Source organism: Ambystoma mexicanum, chromosome 12 (genome assembly GCF_040938575.1).
Source record: "Ambystoma mexicanum isolate Mex_15411 chromosome 12, UKY_AmexF1_1, whole genome shotgun sequence".
Taxonomy (NCBI): domain Eukaryota; kingdom Metazoa; phylum Chordata; class Amphibia; order Caudata; family Ambystomatidae; genus Ambystoma; species Ambystoma mexicanum.
The window spans coordinates 351,555,070-351,575,818 of NC_090936.1; the positions used below are offsets into that span (position 1 = coordinate 351,555,070).

General features: G+C 49.1%; 1 protein-coding gene across 9 annotated transcripts in view; it reads right to left on the reverse strand.

The window, feature by feature from the left end:
• Window positions 1-20,749, reverse strand: part of ITPR2 (inositol 1,4,5-trisphosphate receptor type 2) — a 4,412,221-nt gene that overhangs the window by 469,830 nt on the left and 3,921,642 nt on the right. For all 9 annotated transcript variants that reach the window (XM_069628470.1, XM_069628469.1, XM_069628465.1 and 6 more), the window contains one exon: window positions 8,441-8,616. In XM_069628470.1, the coding sequence (XP_069484571.1) occupies window positions 8,441-8,616 (176 nt within the window). The remainder of the gene's footprint in view (window positions 1-8,440; window positions 8,617-20,749) is intronic.

A 20,749-nucleotide genomic window follows, 5' to 3' on the forward strand; every position in this document is an offset into this window, starting at 1 on the left:
GGCCATTTAAGCAATAATAGAGGATACTTATTAGAGGGGACTGCGGGCGGGCGTATAGAGGAATGGACAAGGATTAAGGTAGTCACTACGGTGAGTAACTTTGTCATACTCCTAGGTCCCATCCCCTTTCCTCCATACGTTTGGGAGATTACCAAGCACTCCTCACAGGAAAACGGATGGATGGAACTTCTTTATTGAAAGAGGTTTTTAAGAACTGTCTGCCTGAACTGAGCATCGGCTCTGGAGCTCAGGTCTAAGCAGTAATGCTTACAAAAAGCTGATGGGGAAGCCCACGTAGCTGCTCTGGCAATGGTTTCCCAGGGAACATATTTCTGGAAGGCAACAGCGGCTGCCTTTCCCTGCACCAGATGGGCATGAATTCCCTTTGGAGGCTGAAGGAGCTGAACAGTATACGCCTCTGAAATACAGGAAGCAATCCATCGGGAGATAGTTGCTTTCGAGGCCGGATTTCCTTTCGGATCTCCAAAGATCACAAAAATCTGGGAAGAGCTTGTATGTTTAGATGTTCTGTCCAAATAAAACTTTAAAGCTTGTATGACATTCAAATTATGCAATACCGTCTCGGCATCTGAGGCCGGGTCTGGAAAGAAAACGAGTAAGGAAATAGACTGGTTTAGATGAAAATCGGATACCACCTTCGGAAGGAAAGAAGGATTAGTCTGGAGGACAACCTTATCCTTGTGAAAGATGAGGAATGGATGTTCTACAGACAAGCCCTGAAGCTCGCTTACACGCGTTGCCAGAGTCACCGCAATCACAAAAGCCATTTTGCATGAAAGGAACTTCAGGTCCACCGTAGCCATGGGCTCAAAAGGATTATGGCATATGGCAGTGAGGACCACATTCAATTCCCACTTTGGATGCGGGTTGCACACAGGTGGATAAAGATGCAATAGACCTGCAAAGTGTCTTTTAATGACAGGGTTTGTCAATGAAAAAGAGCAAGAGTCCGTGGACAGGTAAGTAGCGATAGCCGACAAATAAGTTCTCCAGGACAAGACATGCATGCCTGAAGTTGCCAGATGAGAAACGAATGACAGGACCGTGTTAATGGTAGCCTCTTTGGGGTCCAGCTGCTTCGCTAAACACCAGTGACAGAACCGGAGCCATTTTCTCCTATACTGAGACCTTGTCGAAGGCTTTGTAGCCGCCTGGATAATGCGCATATTAACCGCGGACAAGTTGAAACTTTCTAAAGATTTGAACTCAGGCACCAGGCCGCCAAGCTGAATGATTGTGGGGAGGGGTGTCACGTCTGCTGAACGCTCTGGTGAAGCAGGTCGGGAATCAGCGGAAGCCTGATCGGCAAGCAGACTGACAGATGCTGAAGCTCCAAAAACCAGAATCTGGCTAGCCGCCAAAGGGGCTATGAACAGGAGAGTGCAATGTGTTGTCTTCCTGATCTTGCATCGTGCCCGGTGAATCAGAGGAAGAGGCGGGAAGGCGTAGGCCCTCATGTTGTGCCACGGAATCTCGAGAGCATCCCCCAGGGAAGAAGCTTTGAGCTTGTTCCTGGAAGCATAAAGAGGAAGTTTCCTGTTTGAGGACGTCGCAAAGAGGTCCACTTCTGGAGTACCCCAATGGCGAAAAAGGTGGGAGAGGATCGATGTGTTTAGTTCCCACTCGTAGCTGACCCCTGCTTGTCGGCTGAGAGAGTCTGTAGTCACATTCAGTTGGCCCGGAATGTGCCCCGCCAGCAGCCAAACACTGTGCTGGATGGTCCATTCCCAAATCCGAATGGCTAGATCTATAAGGGGAGGTGACATGGTATCCCCCTGCTTGTTGATGTAAAACATGGATACCGCATTGTCTGTGCGGATACGGACCACTTTGTTCACAATCACTAGCTTGAAAGCTTTGAGCACCAGGAAAATCGCCAGAAGCTCCAGATAATGTATGTGAAATTGTCTGTCCTGTGGCGACCACAGGTCAAAAACCTGAAGATGATCCATCGTCGCGCCCCACCCGATAAGGGAGGAGTCTGTCATAATGGTCGCTTAAGGGGAGGGCTCCTGAAAGGGAGCACCCACCGACAGATTGCTGGAAGATGACCACCATAGGAGTTCTGCCATCATGCAGGGTGGGACCAGAATCATTTTGGTGTCCGGGTGCACTGCCTGAAGCCAGGAACTCCGAAGAGCCACCTGAGTGAGTCGCATTTTGAGACGAGCAAGGGGAAGAGCAAGCACGCACGAGGCCATGAGGCCTAGAAGCCTCTGGAACCACCAGGTCGACATGCTCTTTGACCGAATTAAAACTTGACATGTGGTTAACAGATCCGCCATCCTGTCCACAGTCAAGTACACCCTGCAGTTGATCGTGTTGCAACAGAAACCCAAGAACATCAGGTCCTGAGAGATCGTCATGGAGGATTTCGCCCAGTTCACCGACAGCCCAAGACCGAACAGGAGCTGAAGGGGAGATTGAAGATTGTTCAAGGCCTGCATTGGACAAGTACTGCGCAGAAGCCGGTCGTTCAAATATGGATACACATGAATACTGTGTAGCCGTAGAAAAGCGCGATGACCGACATCATTTTTGTGAAGACACACAGCGTTGAGCTGAGACCAAAAGGGAGCACTCAGAATTGGAAGTGCTCGTCTCCCAGGGAGAACCGACGATATTTCCGATGCAGGCTCCAGATCAGGATATGCATATAAGTGTTCAGACGGTCCACAACGCTGAGCCAGTCGCCCTTCTGAAGAGAGGACTTTATTTGGCAGGGTGTGATCATCTTGAATTTCTCTTGGGGAAGAGAAAGGTTGAACTGGGAAAGATCTAGGATGGTGCGCAGGCCAGCCTGGTTGGGTTTGGGCACCGTAAACAGATGAGAGTAGAAGCCCTCCTGTCGTTCCACTAGGGGAACGGGTTCCATCGCCTTGAGATCTAGAAACTTCTGGACCTCGGTTCAGAGTGAAGGCGTCCCCGACTGCTGAAAGGGAGGACTGAAGGGTGAGATGAGGGGGAGGGGAAAGCGGAAGCCCGCCCGAGTGATGGACAAAACCCACTGGTCTTCGGTGATGGTTTGCCACGCCTCCAGATGAGATGAGTTTCGTCCTCACAGTGGAGACTCGTGCGAGCGCCAAATAATATAATTTTGCACACTTTTTGGCGGAGAGACTACCTGTCCCTGAAGTGGCGGCTGAAAAAAATCTTAAAAAAGATCAGAGAGAAAAATCGACCTTGTTGCTGTCTCTGACGGGAGTTACCTCTCGGCAGATAGGTCCTACGAGACCTGCGGTCCTGGAACCCTCTGAAGCCTTAGGAGGACCGAGACTGGATCCAGATCTCTGATCGTTGACTGGGGGCTTCACTAGCACCGACAGAGACTTGGCAATTTGCGTGCTCGCCTTAGTCTTTGTAAGCTCATCATCCATTGAAGAATTAAACAGCTCTTTGCTGTCAAAAGGCAGGTCCAGAACTTTATCTTGGACCTCCTTCGAAATCTTCGCTGCATGAAGCCAAGCTTGACGAGTGGTATCCACCCCCAGCATGAGGCCTCGAGCTGAGCTGTCAACATGGTGCGCAGCAGCGTCCAGCATATCCTGTGCCAACACCCTGGCGTAAGTCTTCCAGCCTGTCAACAGGAATGAACTCCTGGAAGTCAGCCAAATCCCTCCACAGTTTCATATTCGTCACCGCCAAAATGAGCTTGGCGTTGTCCTGACGCAATTGCAGCGCTGACTGAGTTGGCAAAAATCTTCTTGCCCAAGGAATCAAGCAACTTGTCTTCCTTGGACAAAACCTGAGCCACAGCTGCGGAGGTTGCAGAGGCCAGGTGGGATTGCAGAGTGGCGGCCGCTACCACCGTCGAGGATGGGAGCGGCCATGACGCCAAGGCTACTTCCTCAGAGGTGTGAAGCCTGTAACGGGCATCAATTCTTTTATCTATGTGCAGCCCAGTGTGGGGTTTATCCCAGACCTTGCAGGCCTCGGCCAGGACATCCCTCTGAAGGAACAGGCTGGTACGTTCCTGTGGAGACAAGGTTAGCGCCCCCGAAAGCACCCCTTCCTGCGTAGCGGGTGCCTCAGGTACTGGTATGTCAAGGAGTGACATCATGTCCAGTACCCGGTCGTGGAATGCTCGGACAGAGCGGGGCTGGTCCTCACTATCCTGATCTGCCTGAGGGTCATCTAGTGCATCCAGATCCACCGGTTGTGATGCGACCGGCGTCAAATTGATGTCTCGCTCTGCTGGAGTCTTGTGAACCGTAGACAAGGGAGGCAGAGGCGGAAGAGCTGGGGTGGGCGGGAGGCAGAGGCGGTGCCGCTGCCGGGGCGACAGGTGCCGTGACCGGAACTGTCGGGGCAGGATGCGGCACCTGAGGGCAGATTTCCCAAAAGAGTCCTTTAAAGTACTCCCTCATGGGATCATACATTCATAAGACTATGACATTTCTCAAAAAAGGCATCCTCTGCCGAGACCTTAGACACTGGAGTGGGCAGAGGCCTCTAATGAAGGGCATAAGCCCACAAACGTAGTGAGGAGGGCTGCCAAGAGTCGCGTGGAAAAGGTTGTCCACCAAAGAGAAGGTTTCCAGCACCCGCCGTCCATAGCATGGGTGTGAGGAAAGAATCCAAAATGGCCACCGTAGACCACGCGGGAAGGCCCGCCATTTAGTGAACGTCTGAGGAGAACTGCGTCACATGTGGAGATGAGGTAGGTGACTCCACAGACTGGTCAGGGGACTTGATTGAAACTTTAGAAACTTTAGCCTTCATACAAAGATCCTCAGCAGAGCCGGTACTATGGGGTCTTGGATGTTTACTGGACATCCTGTCCCTTGAATTAGCTTCAAAAAGAGGAACCTCGGCAAAGCCGGTAAAAGAGGAGTTACAGTCAGTGACCTCTCCCTGTGCTCCCTCAACAGAACCGGTAAAGCCGCGAGTGCGGGAAAGTTGAGGAATCCACCTCACATGCAAGACCTTAACAGGTCTCTCAGTTCTGTTGGTACACACCTTACCCTCGATAAGAGGAACCTCGGAACAGAGTCTGGTCTTTATAGCTCCCCCGAGAGGGGCCTCAAACCATGGTTCGCTACGGAAAACCTCAGCAGAGGCCTCAGGGTGCACCCTGGTGTCTGTGTGGGAAGCTCCAAACAAGGAGACCTTGGAGCGAACTCCGGTACCCAACGCCTCAACACAACTTTGCTGGCTATTAACACCTGATTGGTGAACCTCGGATCATGATCTGGTATCGGCAGGCCCCTCGTGGGAACCCTCAGAGAAAACCCTGGCAAGCCTATTAGGCCTGCGAGGCACCTCAGGAGAATCCCTGGTAGCAGAGCTTTTGAAGCCCCTCCCCGACATGGAGGACCCCGGGAAGGAGTCCCCTGGCCGGGGTGCCCTGAAAAGTAAGGAACTTACTGGGCGTCTTTTCTTTCCGTTGATGAAGAGTTGAAAATGCGATGGAGGAACTCTCTAGAAGATCTCCTCCCACCGACGAAGACGACGCTGAAGTGCCCAGACCGAAAGGGAGTTGCAGTAGAAACACAAGTCCCAGCGGTGATCCGGTCCCAGACACTCTAAGCGGAGAAAAGAAACGATCCGGCATAGACGGAGGACTACGCGACTGCAGAACCGGAGCAGGAGAGACGGACAACCGGAAAACTAAAAGGTCTTACCGGTGATGCAAGTGCGTCCAGCCCTGACCCCGCGGAGAAAAGGACTGGAGGGCGATGCATGGGGTGGAGCTAAGTAGGGCAGGGTTATGACCCCCTTGCGGTACCCTGCGTAAAAAGAGAAGGACACATTTTTTCAATTTGATGCTTTTTTACAAAAAGTGCTCCGGTCCCGTCCCACAGGACGGAATGTCCCAAAAGTATGAAGGAAAGGACACGGGACGTAGGAGTACTTGGATTTACAGTCAGCATAAGAACTGGAACACCTGAATCATTTTTGGAGCAAACCATACTTAAAACTAAATGACTGCCTGCTCCAAGACTAGAATTTTATCCCCATCAACATCATACTTGCCCCATCACTTCTTCAGTAGAGGAAAGAGTTTAAGACCTTCCTCTTCATGGAATGGCTCCTCCTTAACATTTAGGTCCACACACACTGCATTCTCCACCCTACCTGAGACTCAGTTATATGCTCCCCACTGTCTTCCCCCCATGCTGCCAATTGCCCACCCTCCCCTGTTAGCTCTCTGTTCCGTTTTTCGCTGCTTCCTTCACTGTGTTCTTCCCCCTATGATTGTAAAACGCTCCGTTGCTTTGCAAAGCTAGGTCCGCGCTCAATAAATACTGTAGTAATAATACAAAATAATAATAAAATGACAATGAAGAGAAACAATCATATAAAGAAGCAAAATTAATAATGTCATTGGACCTCGTGTTTGTAGCTGTTTTGATTGCAAATACCCAAAAATGTTATTGGTAGCTGTTATGTTTTTGTAAAGCGATGCTCGTACACAGTTTGAAAGGTAGCGATCAATGCATTTCACAATTTACATTTAAATACAAAACATATTGATATGGTAACGCCTCTATCCTTTAATTCATTCAACATAAAATACAACCATTTAAAAAAAGCTTTTCTATGCAAAGCGACTAAATAAAAAAATGTAGGTATGCATTGAATTTCTCCTGTGTTGTGTGTGCATAAACATGATTTTGCTGATGCATGGACAGTAAGCCTAGCTCTGTTGTGCACTTACGTCATGACAAAGGGCGCTGCATGGTGTTTGCAGCTGCTGCCACAGAGGGAGATGTGGTATGATTTATTACCGCCAGGGCAGTTCCGCTCACAGCAGATTAGATTATTATAGGATGCCGGGTGGGGACCGGTACAGTTCGCAGACATTCATTTGACTAAATATAAATTAAGAACCACTAAAAGAAGCAATGTAATACATCGATATATGGTGAAAAGCGGATGGCATTTCATGATTTAAACATGTGAGTGAACGCTAAATTTACACATGCAGAACATGGGCAGCCTCGGTTGACAACAGAGACATTTTATTACAGTTTTAATACAGAAATGTTACAGAAATGTAACAGAAATGTAAACGAAATTGTGGTTAATTTGTAAACCCCCAAATAAGCTGCTATGCCCTTATCACTGATAACTGGATATTTGCTATTGAGGGTTAGTCAAAAGGTAGGGAGTGATAGGAGTTTCCGTAAAAGTAATATATGAACCTAAAATAGAGGGACTCTTTGTACAGATAAGCTGTATGCTGTATTCGCACCCTATGAAGGGCCCTCAGCTGGAACAGCGGGCAAGAATAGGCATTCTCAGCCTGCTGTCCTAGTCACCAGAGGCCCTTCCCCAAGTGGCGCCATTTTTTGTTGTTGTTAATGAGCGGGACAACAGGTAGCTTCTCCATGTTGCCTCCCTATTCCCACCCTCCACCCGAAAATCGCCCGATCCCCTTTGCCATCCCCCTCGCTCCATCCCCACGTACCTGTGGGACCGGAGCTCGGTGCACTGGTCCAGGTGCTCCTCCTGCCACCGCCCACCGCCATGGACTTAGAAACAGGCTTTAGGGCCTCATCATGAATTGGGAAGTATCCCAGCGGTAAATCTGCCTGAACACCACGCCAATGCAATTCCCTTACGGCCACTTGGACCGGCGGTATTAGTGCTGAATTACAAGTCACAGTGGCGGTGTAAGTCCCCATTTTTTGGAGTCCATTTAACTCAATGGGGCATTTTCAGCGCAATTACTGCAGTGGTAATTCCGCTGCAGTGATTGTGCCCAAAATGGGCCAAAAGTCAGCAGATTTACCTCCAGCTCAGAGCTGGAGGTGAAACCTCCAACTTTCCACCCAGCTCATAGTTGGTAATGCTATTACTGCCGAATTTTTACCACACCGCCCAACTCATGATGAGGCCATATGGTGGTGGCCATCTTGTTTTTCTTTTTTTTCTTTTTTCTCTGGAGATCAGCTGCGGAAGCAGCGCTGATCACCTGACAAAAAATAATGAAAGCCCGGATGAACCGAGGTGCGGCTGGCTTTCATGCCCACTCACGAGGGCTGACATGGTTGTTAATGGCCCACAGCCAGAGCCGAGGCCCTCGCTTCTCGGAACAGTTAGCTTTGCCAACGATTGGTAAACAATTGTTCCTGCTTCTGTTATCTACATATGTAGATCCTTGGCTTCTGTTCATGAGATTTTATTTTAAATATAGACAACTGTGCATTTGTAAAGTAAATAGACTCACACGTACATCAGATAAATGCTACACCTGACGGAATCTGTAATGAGATGATCATAGGGGAAAAGCATCTAATTAATACATAACCTGCAGTGACGAAAATGTTTAAATAATACGTTACTGTAACCTATCATAACAGGGACTAAAAATTAACACAATTGCTGATTTTACATTAAGGTCCATTGGAGAGATGATTAGCTTTCTATCATCACCACACAACAGAGTATTTGTAATTAGTTTTGTACTTACATTAGCAGCACCAAGAAGAATTAGTGTAGGCCCGAGGCCTATCGTGTATATTGACCTGAGCATTACGGATACCAAAAATGGACGAATACCAAAAGGCTTGGGAAACAAGAACAGCATGGCTGTGCAGACTGCCAGGGCAATCCACAGTAGAATAGAGATGAGGGGTGGGAGCGTGCCTGTGAAAGACAGAGAAGGTTATGAAAATATGCTTCGAAAAAAATATCTCTCACAGAATATTTAAAATACAGAAACCTATTTTAATAAAAAATCATTTATCATTTAGGCTACTGACTGCAATGCGCAAAATCATTCTGTAAATAACTATATCCCGCAGCAATCAACATTAATCTTCTGAATTAAGTCATACTGCTTTCACAACAGATGCATTCAAGAAGTGCAGTTTGTGTGCAATTTCATCTAACAGAAATGGTTAGTAGTACAAACTGCCATGCCTCACCACTACTTTTAAGAACACTGGCTAACTTTCTTAAGTTCTGCAGAGGATTGGAGAGACTGATGTTTCTACTCAGCCTAAGGGCAAGAGTCCCTCTCCTAAACCAAATTGTTTCTACTAATTGACCAAGCTTCTATTGGCTGGTGAGACGACTAAAACCGGCATTATCACCGTCTTTTTTTCCAGCACCAAAGTGTCATTACCAATAATAAGACGTCCCCAAGCACTAGAACTTGTAATCTCTGTGTGACTTGCAAATTGCGGCTCTGCTCTCAAACAATCTGGAGAGATCTGTGTTTTAGTTCTCCGTGCACTGCAGGGGGATGATTTGAGAGTGGTGCTTGGAAACGTTCAATTCTCGTGAGCTTCCTCCTTTCAATCCCTGCTCAATACCACAGAGGAAGCCGAAAAGCTATGTTTCATGCTTCACAAAACCGTTAAATAAATACATGGATTCTTTTCACGAATGTTTGGTTTAGTAACATTAAGTCCATCAATGAACAACTCTTGCTGCAAGAGTTAAAATGACACAAGGCCTACCTTCTCTACCACTTCTATGATTCCAACATGCATCAGTACATACATGGGCAGAGCTATAAAATGAACTGACGGTATGAGAACACAGCAAGGGTTTTGGCCTCCACCAATGTTGATAAAGAGATAAAACAAATGCACCCCACCACATGGAGAAGATAAAAGAAAGATTCGCATTTTCTGGTGAATACACTTACACTGCTGGAGAACTTTAACTCACCACTTAATGAGGCTGTAACAGTCATGCTCACACGATGAAATTCTGTAAAGTTATACATAACGCATGAAGCAAGTTTAACCAACTGGTAAAACAGAAAAAAATATTTGCCCATCTGCTTCATAAGACACATGTTCAGAGAGTCAAACACCCTCATTCCAATGTATGCCATTTTGTCTAATCAGGAACATTTCATTTGATTCCAGGAGAACCCAAAAGACTGGAACTGCAACTGAATTATCCACCCTAAAGGTCATTCATTCTGAGGGTTCAAAAAGCAAGAATGGACATTGCTGGGCATGCAGTGCTGCCTAAGGAAACGCAACATATTAACATAACATTTGACTGAGACTAGTGGCCTTTTATGAGCCTTGTATTGTGCGTCAGGACTCCCCGTTCTGCACAGCAATAATATTCCGGCTCGTCAAGAATCCCAAATGTCGAGTTCTTCGCATTACCCTATAGTCAGCCTTTAAGGAGCAGTTACTGCACTTAACAAGACTGTACTCTGTGACGTCACATAAACACATTTTGCACGAGTTTTTCAAAAATGTTTGGGACAGTTAAAATGGAATAAAAACATTCATAGTATTAGGAAAAGACTAACGAGTCCTACTTTGTTCATAATAACCCGCTTATGTACAATGACAACATTCCAAGGGCTTATGCTTAAAATGAATTAAATATGTGTTTTCTGATGTTCCATTCTACACAGGAAACGAATTAAAACGAGAAACATTAGGCAACATCTCTTCATCGCCTATTACGGGGAACAAACTAAATAGCGCTCCAAAGCATAAAACTCGAGGACAGAACACAAGAGAAAAGAGGTAACCTCTTGAGGTCTGGAGGGTTCCCAGAGCAATGCCAGAGGTTAAGATTAATTCTAAACCTCCCAACCATCACCTCTTTTGTTTTTCTGTAGTCACCCCGAGTGGGACGGGTATACCGAGACGTGGGTCCTGAGCCTGCTGGGCCTAGAGACCCAAGCTACTCCTCAATGAGGAGGCCCAACAAGGCTGAAACATGTCTGAGGATGCTTGTGGTCTCACGCAGAAGGGATGTGACCAAGCAGTTCGGGCAGGACTGCCCCTTTTGGGATGCGACCAAGCCTGATTTGCATTTGGTCTTTCCCGTTTTGTAATGGCTTGGCAAACAAAGAACAATGGACTGGAGGGTTGCCCAAAGCAATGCCAGAGGTTGAGATTAATTCTAAACCTTCCAGCCGTCAGCTTGTTTGCTCTGCTGTACTCGAGGACAGAAGGCAGAATACCCAAACTCTTCCTAAGAAACTGTCTCCCCTCTGCTGTTATTTAAATGGTTACTGAATCATATCCGCTTCATACCCATTCACCATAAACATAGAAGCATGCAACTATGTAATCGAAGACAGGTTTACATTAGTTGTACGTCAACCCTCAGGCGTGGTCTATATACAGTACCGCAGAGGTCAGGAGACCAAAATTAAGCATCCATGATCGATCTAGGGACTGCCCCTGGGACTTCTGACCCCAAAACCCCAATATTTGGAAGGTCTTTCTCTTCAACTGGGCAGGAAGCAACACAGAGCTCACCCCGACACCACCTGAATCCCTCTTTCCATCTGACTGAGGCTGCCTGCAGAGGTCATGAGACCCAAAAGAAGCATCCAGAACTGATTTAGGGACTGACCCTGTGACCTCTGACAAAGTTACTTCCAGTTACTTTGGGTATATAAGCGCTGTCCTTTGTGCGTCCATTCGGCAGGGCGTCCAGAGCAAAGGGAAGACAGAGTTAAGGGATGCTAATATATCCATCTCTATTTAATTCTGCGCTCCCATGCTTGCCACAGGTTGTCACAAAAATGCTTTGCATACAGCACACAAACAACATTCAAATGTAACTCCAACCCTCCACTAAAACAACTATTTGCATACTCCTGCACCTGTGAGTACCCCAGCTTCATAATTACTGCACTGTCTCTCCACAGTGTGATTCTCACCTATAATGCATTCACTCCTACTCGCCTCTTCCTACGCTTTGCCCAATAACGCTACAACTTCCTCCTTTCCTATCCCTATTCTAAAACCCACAACTTGAAACTCCCACTACTCCATCCCTCTTCCACCTTCTTCCAACAAACAAAGCCGAAAGCTAACCATACCTCCTCGAACACCTAATCCACCATGCCTCTCTTCCTCCGAGACTCAACTTCTCTACTCTTCCTTACCTAATCAACTGAACGTTACACTCTGAAATTATCAGTCTGTATGCAACAAAACTTCCTTTATCAACAACTACTTTCACTAAAGCTCTCCTTCCGAGACCTTCTTCCGATCACTGTAACCTGGATTTCTCCATCTGACACTGCCACTCGGGCGGCCCTGCACGTCTCCAAACTATCCTTCATTCACTCTGCTTGACTGACTGGCAGAGGTGCAGCTGTCGGACACCCACTCTCTTCCCACCTCAATGCCTCACAAATTTCCAATGCCATGTCCTCTCCTACCTCATTTGAATTCACCATCAATACTATGGCTCAGCTTTACATTGTTCACTTGATCTCCATCTATCACCCTCCTAGTCCCACTGGACTATTCTTTGAAGATCTTGGCCAACTCCTTGATTCTCTTTCCAGAAACATCACCTAATTCTCTTAGGTTAATGTAACCTTTCCGCCCCAACCACTTCTTAGAAATCTGAACTTCAGTCATTTCTTAGTGACCACGCTCTCCACTATATCCATAACCTACCTACCCACACCAGGGGTAACTCTCTGGATCTCTTATTCATCTACACCTCTCTATCTCAGCCACTAATACTACTGTCACACCATTCATATCTAATCACTCAATTGTTTCCACCACCATTTCCTTTTTCACACTCTGACCTTCCCTCACCACTTGCTTCATCTATTACTAAAATGAAATTTAAATCTTCTGCCATTTCCCCCTTTCCCTATGACCTACAGTTCTCACTCTCCCCCTTCTCACCCAATGCTTCTTCCACCAACACTGCCTTCTCCAGTTTCCAATCCCAATTATATAACCCATTCTCCTCTCACTTCCCACTACTTTCTTTCACCCCTAAGTCTCAGAATCCTCGGCCATGGGTCACCGCATTCATACGCTCTCTCCACACAGACATGCGTTGGATGTTACTCAAATGGAGGCGGACCCACACGCATGCCGATATGCAACTCTACCTCTCTGCCCCGAACTCTCTGAAGTCCACTCTTTTAAAAAAAAAATCTGTTTATTGTTTTCCATAAAACCAAATAAGAAACAACAATGGTCGTTAACGCTTGGTTACATTATATCAGTATTATAATTCAATGCATAGAATACATAGATATCCCGGGTTAGCAGGGAAGGATAGCGCCAGGCCACAGTTCCTTTGATGCATGGAGCGATAACCACTCACTACGGCAGTACATTTTTAAATTCTAACACAGTTCCTGTCCTTCTCCCCCAGACCTTCTGAAACTTCCTGGGGCAATCCCTGCAATTGTATATTCGTTTTTCTAGGGACATGCATCAGTCCACCTCACTGGCCCAGCGGCTGAGGCTTAGTCTTTCTGCTGAGCCCCATGTTGCAGCTTTGAGCCTCTTCCCCAGCCCCAGTGTCACAGCAAGGAATGTCTTCTTATGTCTGGTGAATTCCACCTTCCCCCAGATTCCCAGTATCACCAGTTTCGTGTCCTGCGGAACTGAAGACCCCAACACTCCAGCTGTCTTGCGGATGCACTTCTGCCAAAAGTCCTGGATTAAGTCACAGCTCCACACCATGTGGAAGAAGGTACCCTCCGCCCTCCCGCATTTCAGGCAAACCCTGCTGTCCTCCACCCCCCATCGTGCCATCACTGCGCGGGAGTAATATGCCTGATGCAGTATTTTGTACTGGATTAAGCGAAGCCTGGCGTCTATTCCAATGTCTTGTGGGAACATCAGTGCTTCCACCCACTCCACAGAATCCAGTGTACCCACCTCTCTCTCTTATTTTTCTTTAAATAGGGACAACTCCTGGGCCCCGAAGGCCGTGAGGACCGCTATAATGTGGAGGTAACTTTAGTTGTAATTCGTTCTGGGAGGATATTAGCTTCCAGGGGGGAGCATTTCGGGACTCCTCCACTACAGGAAACTGAGAGCCAATGGCATGTGTTAATTGCAGGTGTCTGTAATAGTCCTTACTGGGCAGCTTAAATTTCTACTGTAGGGCCCCAAATGCCAGAAGACGTCCCACTTGCACTACGTCCACAAGGATGCAAATCCCTTGTGTCTCCCAGTTCACAAAGTGACCCATTTTCAAGACCTCTGGGATATGCCTATTGTTCCAGAGGGGCTGGTCCAGTGTTAGTATCCCATCCCAACCTATGTGGTGATGGGCTTCTACCCAGGTTTGACGGATGTGTTGCGTCATCACCGGGAGTTTCGCAGTCCCCATCCCATCTCCATATAGTACGTGCAGGGGTTTGTTTTGTCCCAATCTCCTTCTCCCCCCCTATGTGAGGGAGCCCCGGGTCAGCATGGAGCCAGTCATTCACCACCCCCAATGTGTCACCCCAGTAACAGGTGCAGAGGCAGGGTAGACCAATCCCCGCCCTCCCAAACTGAGCGTTGAAGGGTTTTTTAGAGCAATGCAGGGTTGTTTCCCCCCGAGAGTAGCCCCGGAGGATATCTACAATAGATGCAAAGATCGCCTTGGGGACGGAAAGTGTGGTGTTCTGGAGGATGTAGAGGAAGCTAGGGAGCATCAGCATCTAAAAGAGGGCCGCCTTGCCCCTCAGCGTTAGTGGGAGTGCTTGCCAGTGGACCACATCAGCCGCAAATGTATCACCGGTTGCAAGTTGAGACGTAGGAAGTAATCCGGGTCTGGGCTTCTTCGGATGCCTAAATATTCAAAACCAGAGACCAAGATTGAGTATAGACACTGGGCCTCATTCGGACTGTGGCGGCCATGGAATGAACGGTGCCGGTAAGGGACCGGCACCGTTCATTCTGGGGCGCCACATTACAAGTTCTGCTGCGGGTCCCGCTCTGTACGCCTGGCTAGACCAAACGTGCAAAGCGGGACCCGCTAGCAGACCAGGATGCTAACAACAGGCTGTTGTTAACAGGCTCGTTGTTAGCATCCTCCCCATTCCCATTGAGCCCTATGGGGGCTCAAATGGGAATGGGGATGTACCGGGTCAGGGTCCCGCGAAAGGGAATTACCAGGCCCTCCAAGGTCGGAATGGCCCGGTAAGTCCCCTTTAGCGGGAACTGGACCCGAGTTTGGAGGTAGCCATGCTGGTAATGACGGCATGGCTACCTCCAAACTCGTAATGAGGCTCACTGTCTAGGGACCGCTCCATCTCCCCCTAAAGAGGAAAAAGGACTGTCTTTTGTTTGCTCAATCTAGCCAACAGAACCGCAGGTATTCTGTGAGGATACGTGTCACCTCAGGGCAGGAAGTCACAGGAATACTTATAAAGATAAGGAGATCATCTGCATAGAGCGAGACGTGCCCCCCAACGGCCATATGAATCCCGACCCTTCCTCTGCCGTCCTGAGTCTTATCGCCAGCGGCTCTATGGCAAGCGTAAACAGCAGGGGAGAGAAGGGGGAGCCCTGCCTGGTCCCCCGCCACAATGTGATAGCCCTAAAGAACCCCCTGTTTACCCGCACCACTGCTTCCGGGGAATCGGACAGTAGTCTGACCCAATACATGAAACTGTCCCCGAATACCATACAGCCCATGATGGCACATAAGGCGTCCCACCCTACCAAGTCGAATGCCTTCTCAAAGTCCACGGCTAAGAGCGCTAGTGGGTCCGATATCGCCGAAGCCTGGTCAGTGGCAAACTGCACCCTGCGTAAATTCATCTGAGTGGAACTGGAGGGCATGGCTCTGCATTGGTCTGGGTGTATCAGGGAGTCTATCACGCCTAGTATCCAGCACTTTGGTCGCTCCATTAATTAGCGATATCGGCGTATAGGAGGCACAGAGGTCTGGTGGTTTCCTGAGTTTGGAGATCACCACAATGCATGCTTTCCTGAGGTCTGGGGGGAGTTGTCTGTTCTTTCTACTTTGTACGAACATACAGTGCACATGCTCTTATCACTGGTTAAACCAGTCATTTCCAGGTTTCCACCAGAAAACCGTTGGGTCCCGGGGTCTTGCCGGACTGTAGCTGGGACAGTGCTACTGCCACCTCCTCCACTGTGATTTCGGCCTCGAGATCCAGTGTCTGTTGTTCTGAGAGGCGGGGGATCATTAAAGAGTCGAGGATATTTGACCTGTCCTGTATTTCGCGCTCTGAAACACGTGTGTATGAGCACAACACAAATAAAATGTCATATCATATCATATCATGTTCTTCTCAAGTGGCAGCGCCTGGGCGGGAGTAAAGGTCCTTATAAAAGGTTGCGAATGCCCCAGCGATATCTGAGTCTTCCGTTATTACCCCCCCCCGGCGTCTTGTATGGCCTGTAGTTGTCCCTTGCACCTGTCCTGCCTTTCCAGCCAAGCCAGGGTTTTCCCAGCCTTGTCTCCCGTTTCATGTATTTGGCTATGCACCGTCCAGTGGGCCGCCCTCGCATTGTCTAGTGCCACATTTGTAGGGCCTTGTGCGCTGAGACTAGGACTTCTTGTGGAGTCCAGGACCCCGACTCGAGGAACTCTTCCTCCTTCCTAGATACCGGCTCCTCTGCCTCCTCTATTGCCCGGGCATGGTGCCGGCGGTGAGCTGCCACAAGGGAGAGAGCATCCCCTCGAAGTACTGGCTTGTAGCCTTCCCATAGTGTGATTGGGCTATCAACTGAGCCCTCATTTAAAGTAAAATATCCTGCCGTCTTACTGGTTAGACCCTCCAGCACCTACGGCATACCCACATAGTACACATAGAGATACCAGGCTGTACTAGGCTTTGTTTGTCCATCTTTTAATATCATCAGTAGTGGGGAGTGGTCTGATATACCTCTAGCCAAGAATGTCGCAGACAGTAGTTTATGTGACATGCACTGTGGGAGAAAGAAATAGTCTATCCTGGACAGAGACTTGTGTGCATTGGAGAAGAACGAGAACCCAGATTCTGCCCCATGCAGTGCCCTCCATGCGTCCACCAATTCAAGTGCCATCGTGAAGGAGTGTAGCTCGGTCAGGTCAGGGTTTCTGTTGCCCGTGTGTGATCTGTCACTACCCACTTCCATGACTTTGTTGAAACCCGCCCCCAGCACCCACATGTCCGCTTGTTCAGTGAGTATTGAAAACTGGAGCTCATTCAGGAGTTGAAGCGTGAGCGGCGAGAGTGCGTATACTGCCATAATGCCCCAACTGTTCCCCCACATTTCCCCAATTACCACCATGAATCGCCCTCTCGGGTCCTCCTGTACCACCCTCAATAGGAATGGTACCCTCTTGTGTATTAGAACCATTGTCCCCTTTGCCCCTCGAGAACCCTGCGTGATAGGCCAGTGCATAGTTGGACCTCTTGAAGAACCTGCATTCTGTGATGACCAAATGTGTTTCTGTTAGGAGGGCAATGTCCGGTGAGTATCTGCTGAGGAACTGGAGTACTAATCTCCATTTAATGCTGGAGCCTAGACCATTGACGTTCCATGTCAACAGAGATACCCCTCCAGTATGTGTAATTGGATCCCCGGAGATGTGTCACTTGTGCCCTGTGAGTCAGTATCCATCTCCCTATTCCCAGAGATCCCGTGGCAGCCCACACAACCTCTGCCAGTCGGTGCAGTGTATGTCCTCGCCATCCACCCCGCCTCCCCGGTAAGTTAAGCGACCAACCAAGCTGAACTGTAAGAAAGACAGCTCTTCAGTGTCCCCCGTCGAGGGCTGCTGCTTGGAGGATTCCACATAGTAGCAGTCTTGGGTCCCAGAAGCCTTGTCAAGCAAATTTTTCAAATTCGTATCAGCGTGTCAATGTTGCACATCTGTGCAGTCAACCTACTTTTCTACTCCCTAAATTTCCACTGTCCATCTTGACGACACATGGTTCCCCGGCTCTGCTGGAAATGCAGGGTGTGATGTCTCCCCAGACTGGGTGATCCTTTGATATTTCCGGGCACGGGCCAGAGAGAATGTATGTCTCCAGCCAGTCCCAGACCTCTTTGGGGCTGTGAAACACATGTTCCGTAGTATTGTGATAGAGTTTGAGTATAGCTGGAAAGAAAAGTGCGTATTTAATGTTCAGGGACATTAGCTTCTTCTTTACAGAGTCAAAGCACTGCTGTGATCTTTGTACTTCCCTTGTGTAGTGTGGGAAGAGGCCAATTCGGTTGCCATTGTAGGTTATCGGGCCTGTCACCCATGCCACATGTAGGAGCGTGCCCCCGTCCCTATAGTTCAGGAGACGCGCTATCACTGTGCGTGGCGGGGCGCATGGAATAGGTCAGCCCATTGGGATTCTGTGGGCCCGTTCAATTGAAAAGAAGTTTGAAGGTTTATTGGGTGCCATAAGGTCCAATAGCCAGTATTCCAAAAATAATTCCATAGAGTGTCCTTCCTCCTATTCTGGGAGTACGAGTAGAAGGAGGTTATTGCAGCGGGACCTGCCTTTATTGTCCTCCCTCTGGTTTTGTAAGGTAGTTAGTTTCTGAGACACTGATGTCAGCCGTTCCTCCATCTTCTTTAGCGCATCCACATTGTCCGATATACGCTGTTCCGTCTCTTCCACCCGCAAGGTCAAGTTGCATAGGTCTTGGCGTAGGAAGGAGACTTCAGAAGCCAGGCCGTCAATTTTGGTTTCAACGATGACCTAGATTCACCGATGGCGGCCATAATGTCTGTGAGCAATATTATCTGCCCCGCTCCTGCACATTCCCCATCCACAGCCATCTTCTCCCGTGCCGAGGAAGAGGGTGTCGCATAGCGGTCTATTTTGTTCTGCATGGTCCCTTTTCGGGGCGTGTCTTTTACCATAGCTGTGTGAGTCATTGGTCCCAGGAGCGTATAGTCACCACTCTCAGTCCTACTGGCCCCCTCTGTTCTCGGTGAATTGTCAGCCCTCCCTATGTGCCAGAGGGAGAGGGGGGAAAGGGTAAGCCGGCAAGGGTCTCCGGATCCAGGGGCGAGGTGTAGGGCTTCTTCTCTGGGCCTGTGTGTGCGTGGCAAGCCTAGATGGGATTGGTCCTCGCTTTCCCGGACTGTACAATGGGCACCAGGGTCATTGTGTGCAGGGAAGCGCACCCCAGGGTGTTTGTGTGGCTGATGGTCGGCACTCACACAGAGCCATGCCACTGCCCCTGATTGGTCCCAGAGGCCTGTATCTTCTCTTCGCCGGGTACTCCAGACTCTGTCCCACGGGTCTCCTTCCGCCCTGCACAAGGAGCCAGATCTGCTGTTCTCCTGCAGCCAGAGGCAGGGGGTCTAAATGGAATCAGTCTCCGCTCTGTACAATGGAAACCAGGGGTCACTGTGTACAAGGAGGTGCAGCCCAGGGTGTTTGAGTGGCTGATGGTCGGTGCTCCCACAGAGCCACACCACTGCCCCCAATTGGTCCCACAGGCGTGTATCTTCTCTTTTGCCGGGCACTCCAGACACTATCAGACGATTCACATAATGCTCCTTCTGCCCAAAGAGCCGGATCTGTTGTTCTCCTGAAGCTGGGGCTGGTGGGGGGTGGGGGGGACCACCCCCACCTCGCACTCTGGGCCTCACAGTCACTGCACGCCAGTGTATTCCCCACTGGTCTGTCTGGACTCGCTTAACTCACTGCCTTAGGGCCGGATTTGTGTTGGACAACTCCTTATTTGTGTTGATGGTGCTTGCGGTAGGGGCTGTCCGGTGGTTCCCACTTCTGGTTCTTGCAGGTCGCGCGCAGCCTCCTCCACCACTACCGGCAGCCCGGCTTACCTCCAGGTGTACGGACACACAGAGCAACTTGATCCGTAGGGTCGGGTCACCCCTCGGGTTTCGTCCCTCATGTGTGTCTGGCTGTCCCGACTGCTGCTTGCTGCGGGTTATCACTGGGTCCCGAGTTTGCTCCCGCTGTTTAGCGCCTTTCACCCACCTTCACCAGGATGCCAAGATGGAGGGTGGTTTCCGCATGGACTGTGGAGTCAACCCGACCCTGGGTACTGCTACTCCGATTCTCACTGTTTTTTCTGCGGGAAGTAGCAGAGGAGCTCTGCAGACCCATTGTTATAACTGCTGGGGAAACCAAGCAGCAAACAGGATTTTATGTTCGTATTGCAGCAGCCCCGGCAGAGCAGCAGAAGCTCACATCTGCATGCGCTGGCTGCTCAACAGCACCCCCTCAAGTCCACTGTTGATAGAGCGAAAAGGGAATTCTACCTAACCCTCATTCACTCTCACTCCAACCATCCTCACCGGCTACAGAGCACCCTAAACGCACTCCTCACACCCCCTAAGTCTATGACTATCAACTCTACTCTCACAGCTAATGACCTAGCTGAATACTTTGCTGCAAACATTTCCAAAATTAGGGACTCCCTCCTGACTGTCCTCACAATCCCTCCTCCTCCATTTTACACTCTGCCTATTACACCATCATCCACTGACTCTATCTCCCACTTTAGTCACACTAATACTGACGACTGCTAGCTCTACTGACGAAGGGTAACCCCTCTTGTGCCCCATCAGAACCTCTTGCTCCTCAGCTAGTCAAACCGATTGCCCCTTTAGTGGCCTCTCACCTAGCTGCACTCTTCCACCTGTCCTTCGACTCTGGTTGCATTACCTCTGTTTTCAAAACAGCCACGGTCATCCCTCTTCTAAAAAAGTAAGGGGCTGAACAGCACCTACTGACTACATTTCACCCTGTGTCTCTGCTTCCACACTACTCTAAAGTACTTAAAAGTGTTGTGCTCAACCATTTTACCAATTTCTTAAACATCTATAACCTTCTAATCTAATCTCTCTCCCTGGCTGTTCAACCAGTATCTGGCACTCCTTGCCCACCGCATCGCCGCTCTCTGCCCTAATTTCCAGTGCTATGCGGACGATACCCAGCTCATTTTCAGGCTACCCTCAGCCTCCCCCTCTCCTTCCCTCATCTCTGACTGTCTGTCTACTATCCAAGAATGGTGTGCCGCCAATGACCTCTGCCTTAATGCCAGTAAGACTGAGATTCTACTCATCGGTACTCCCACTCCCTCCTTCCCTG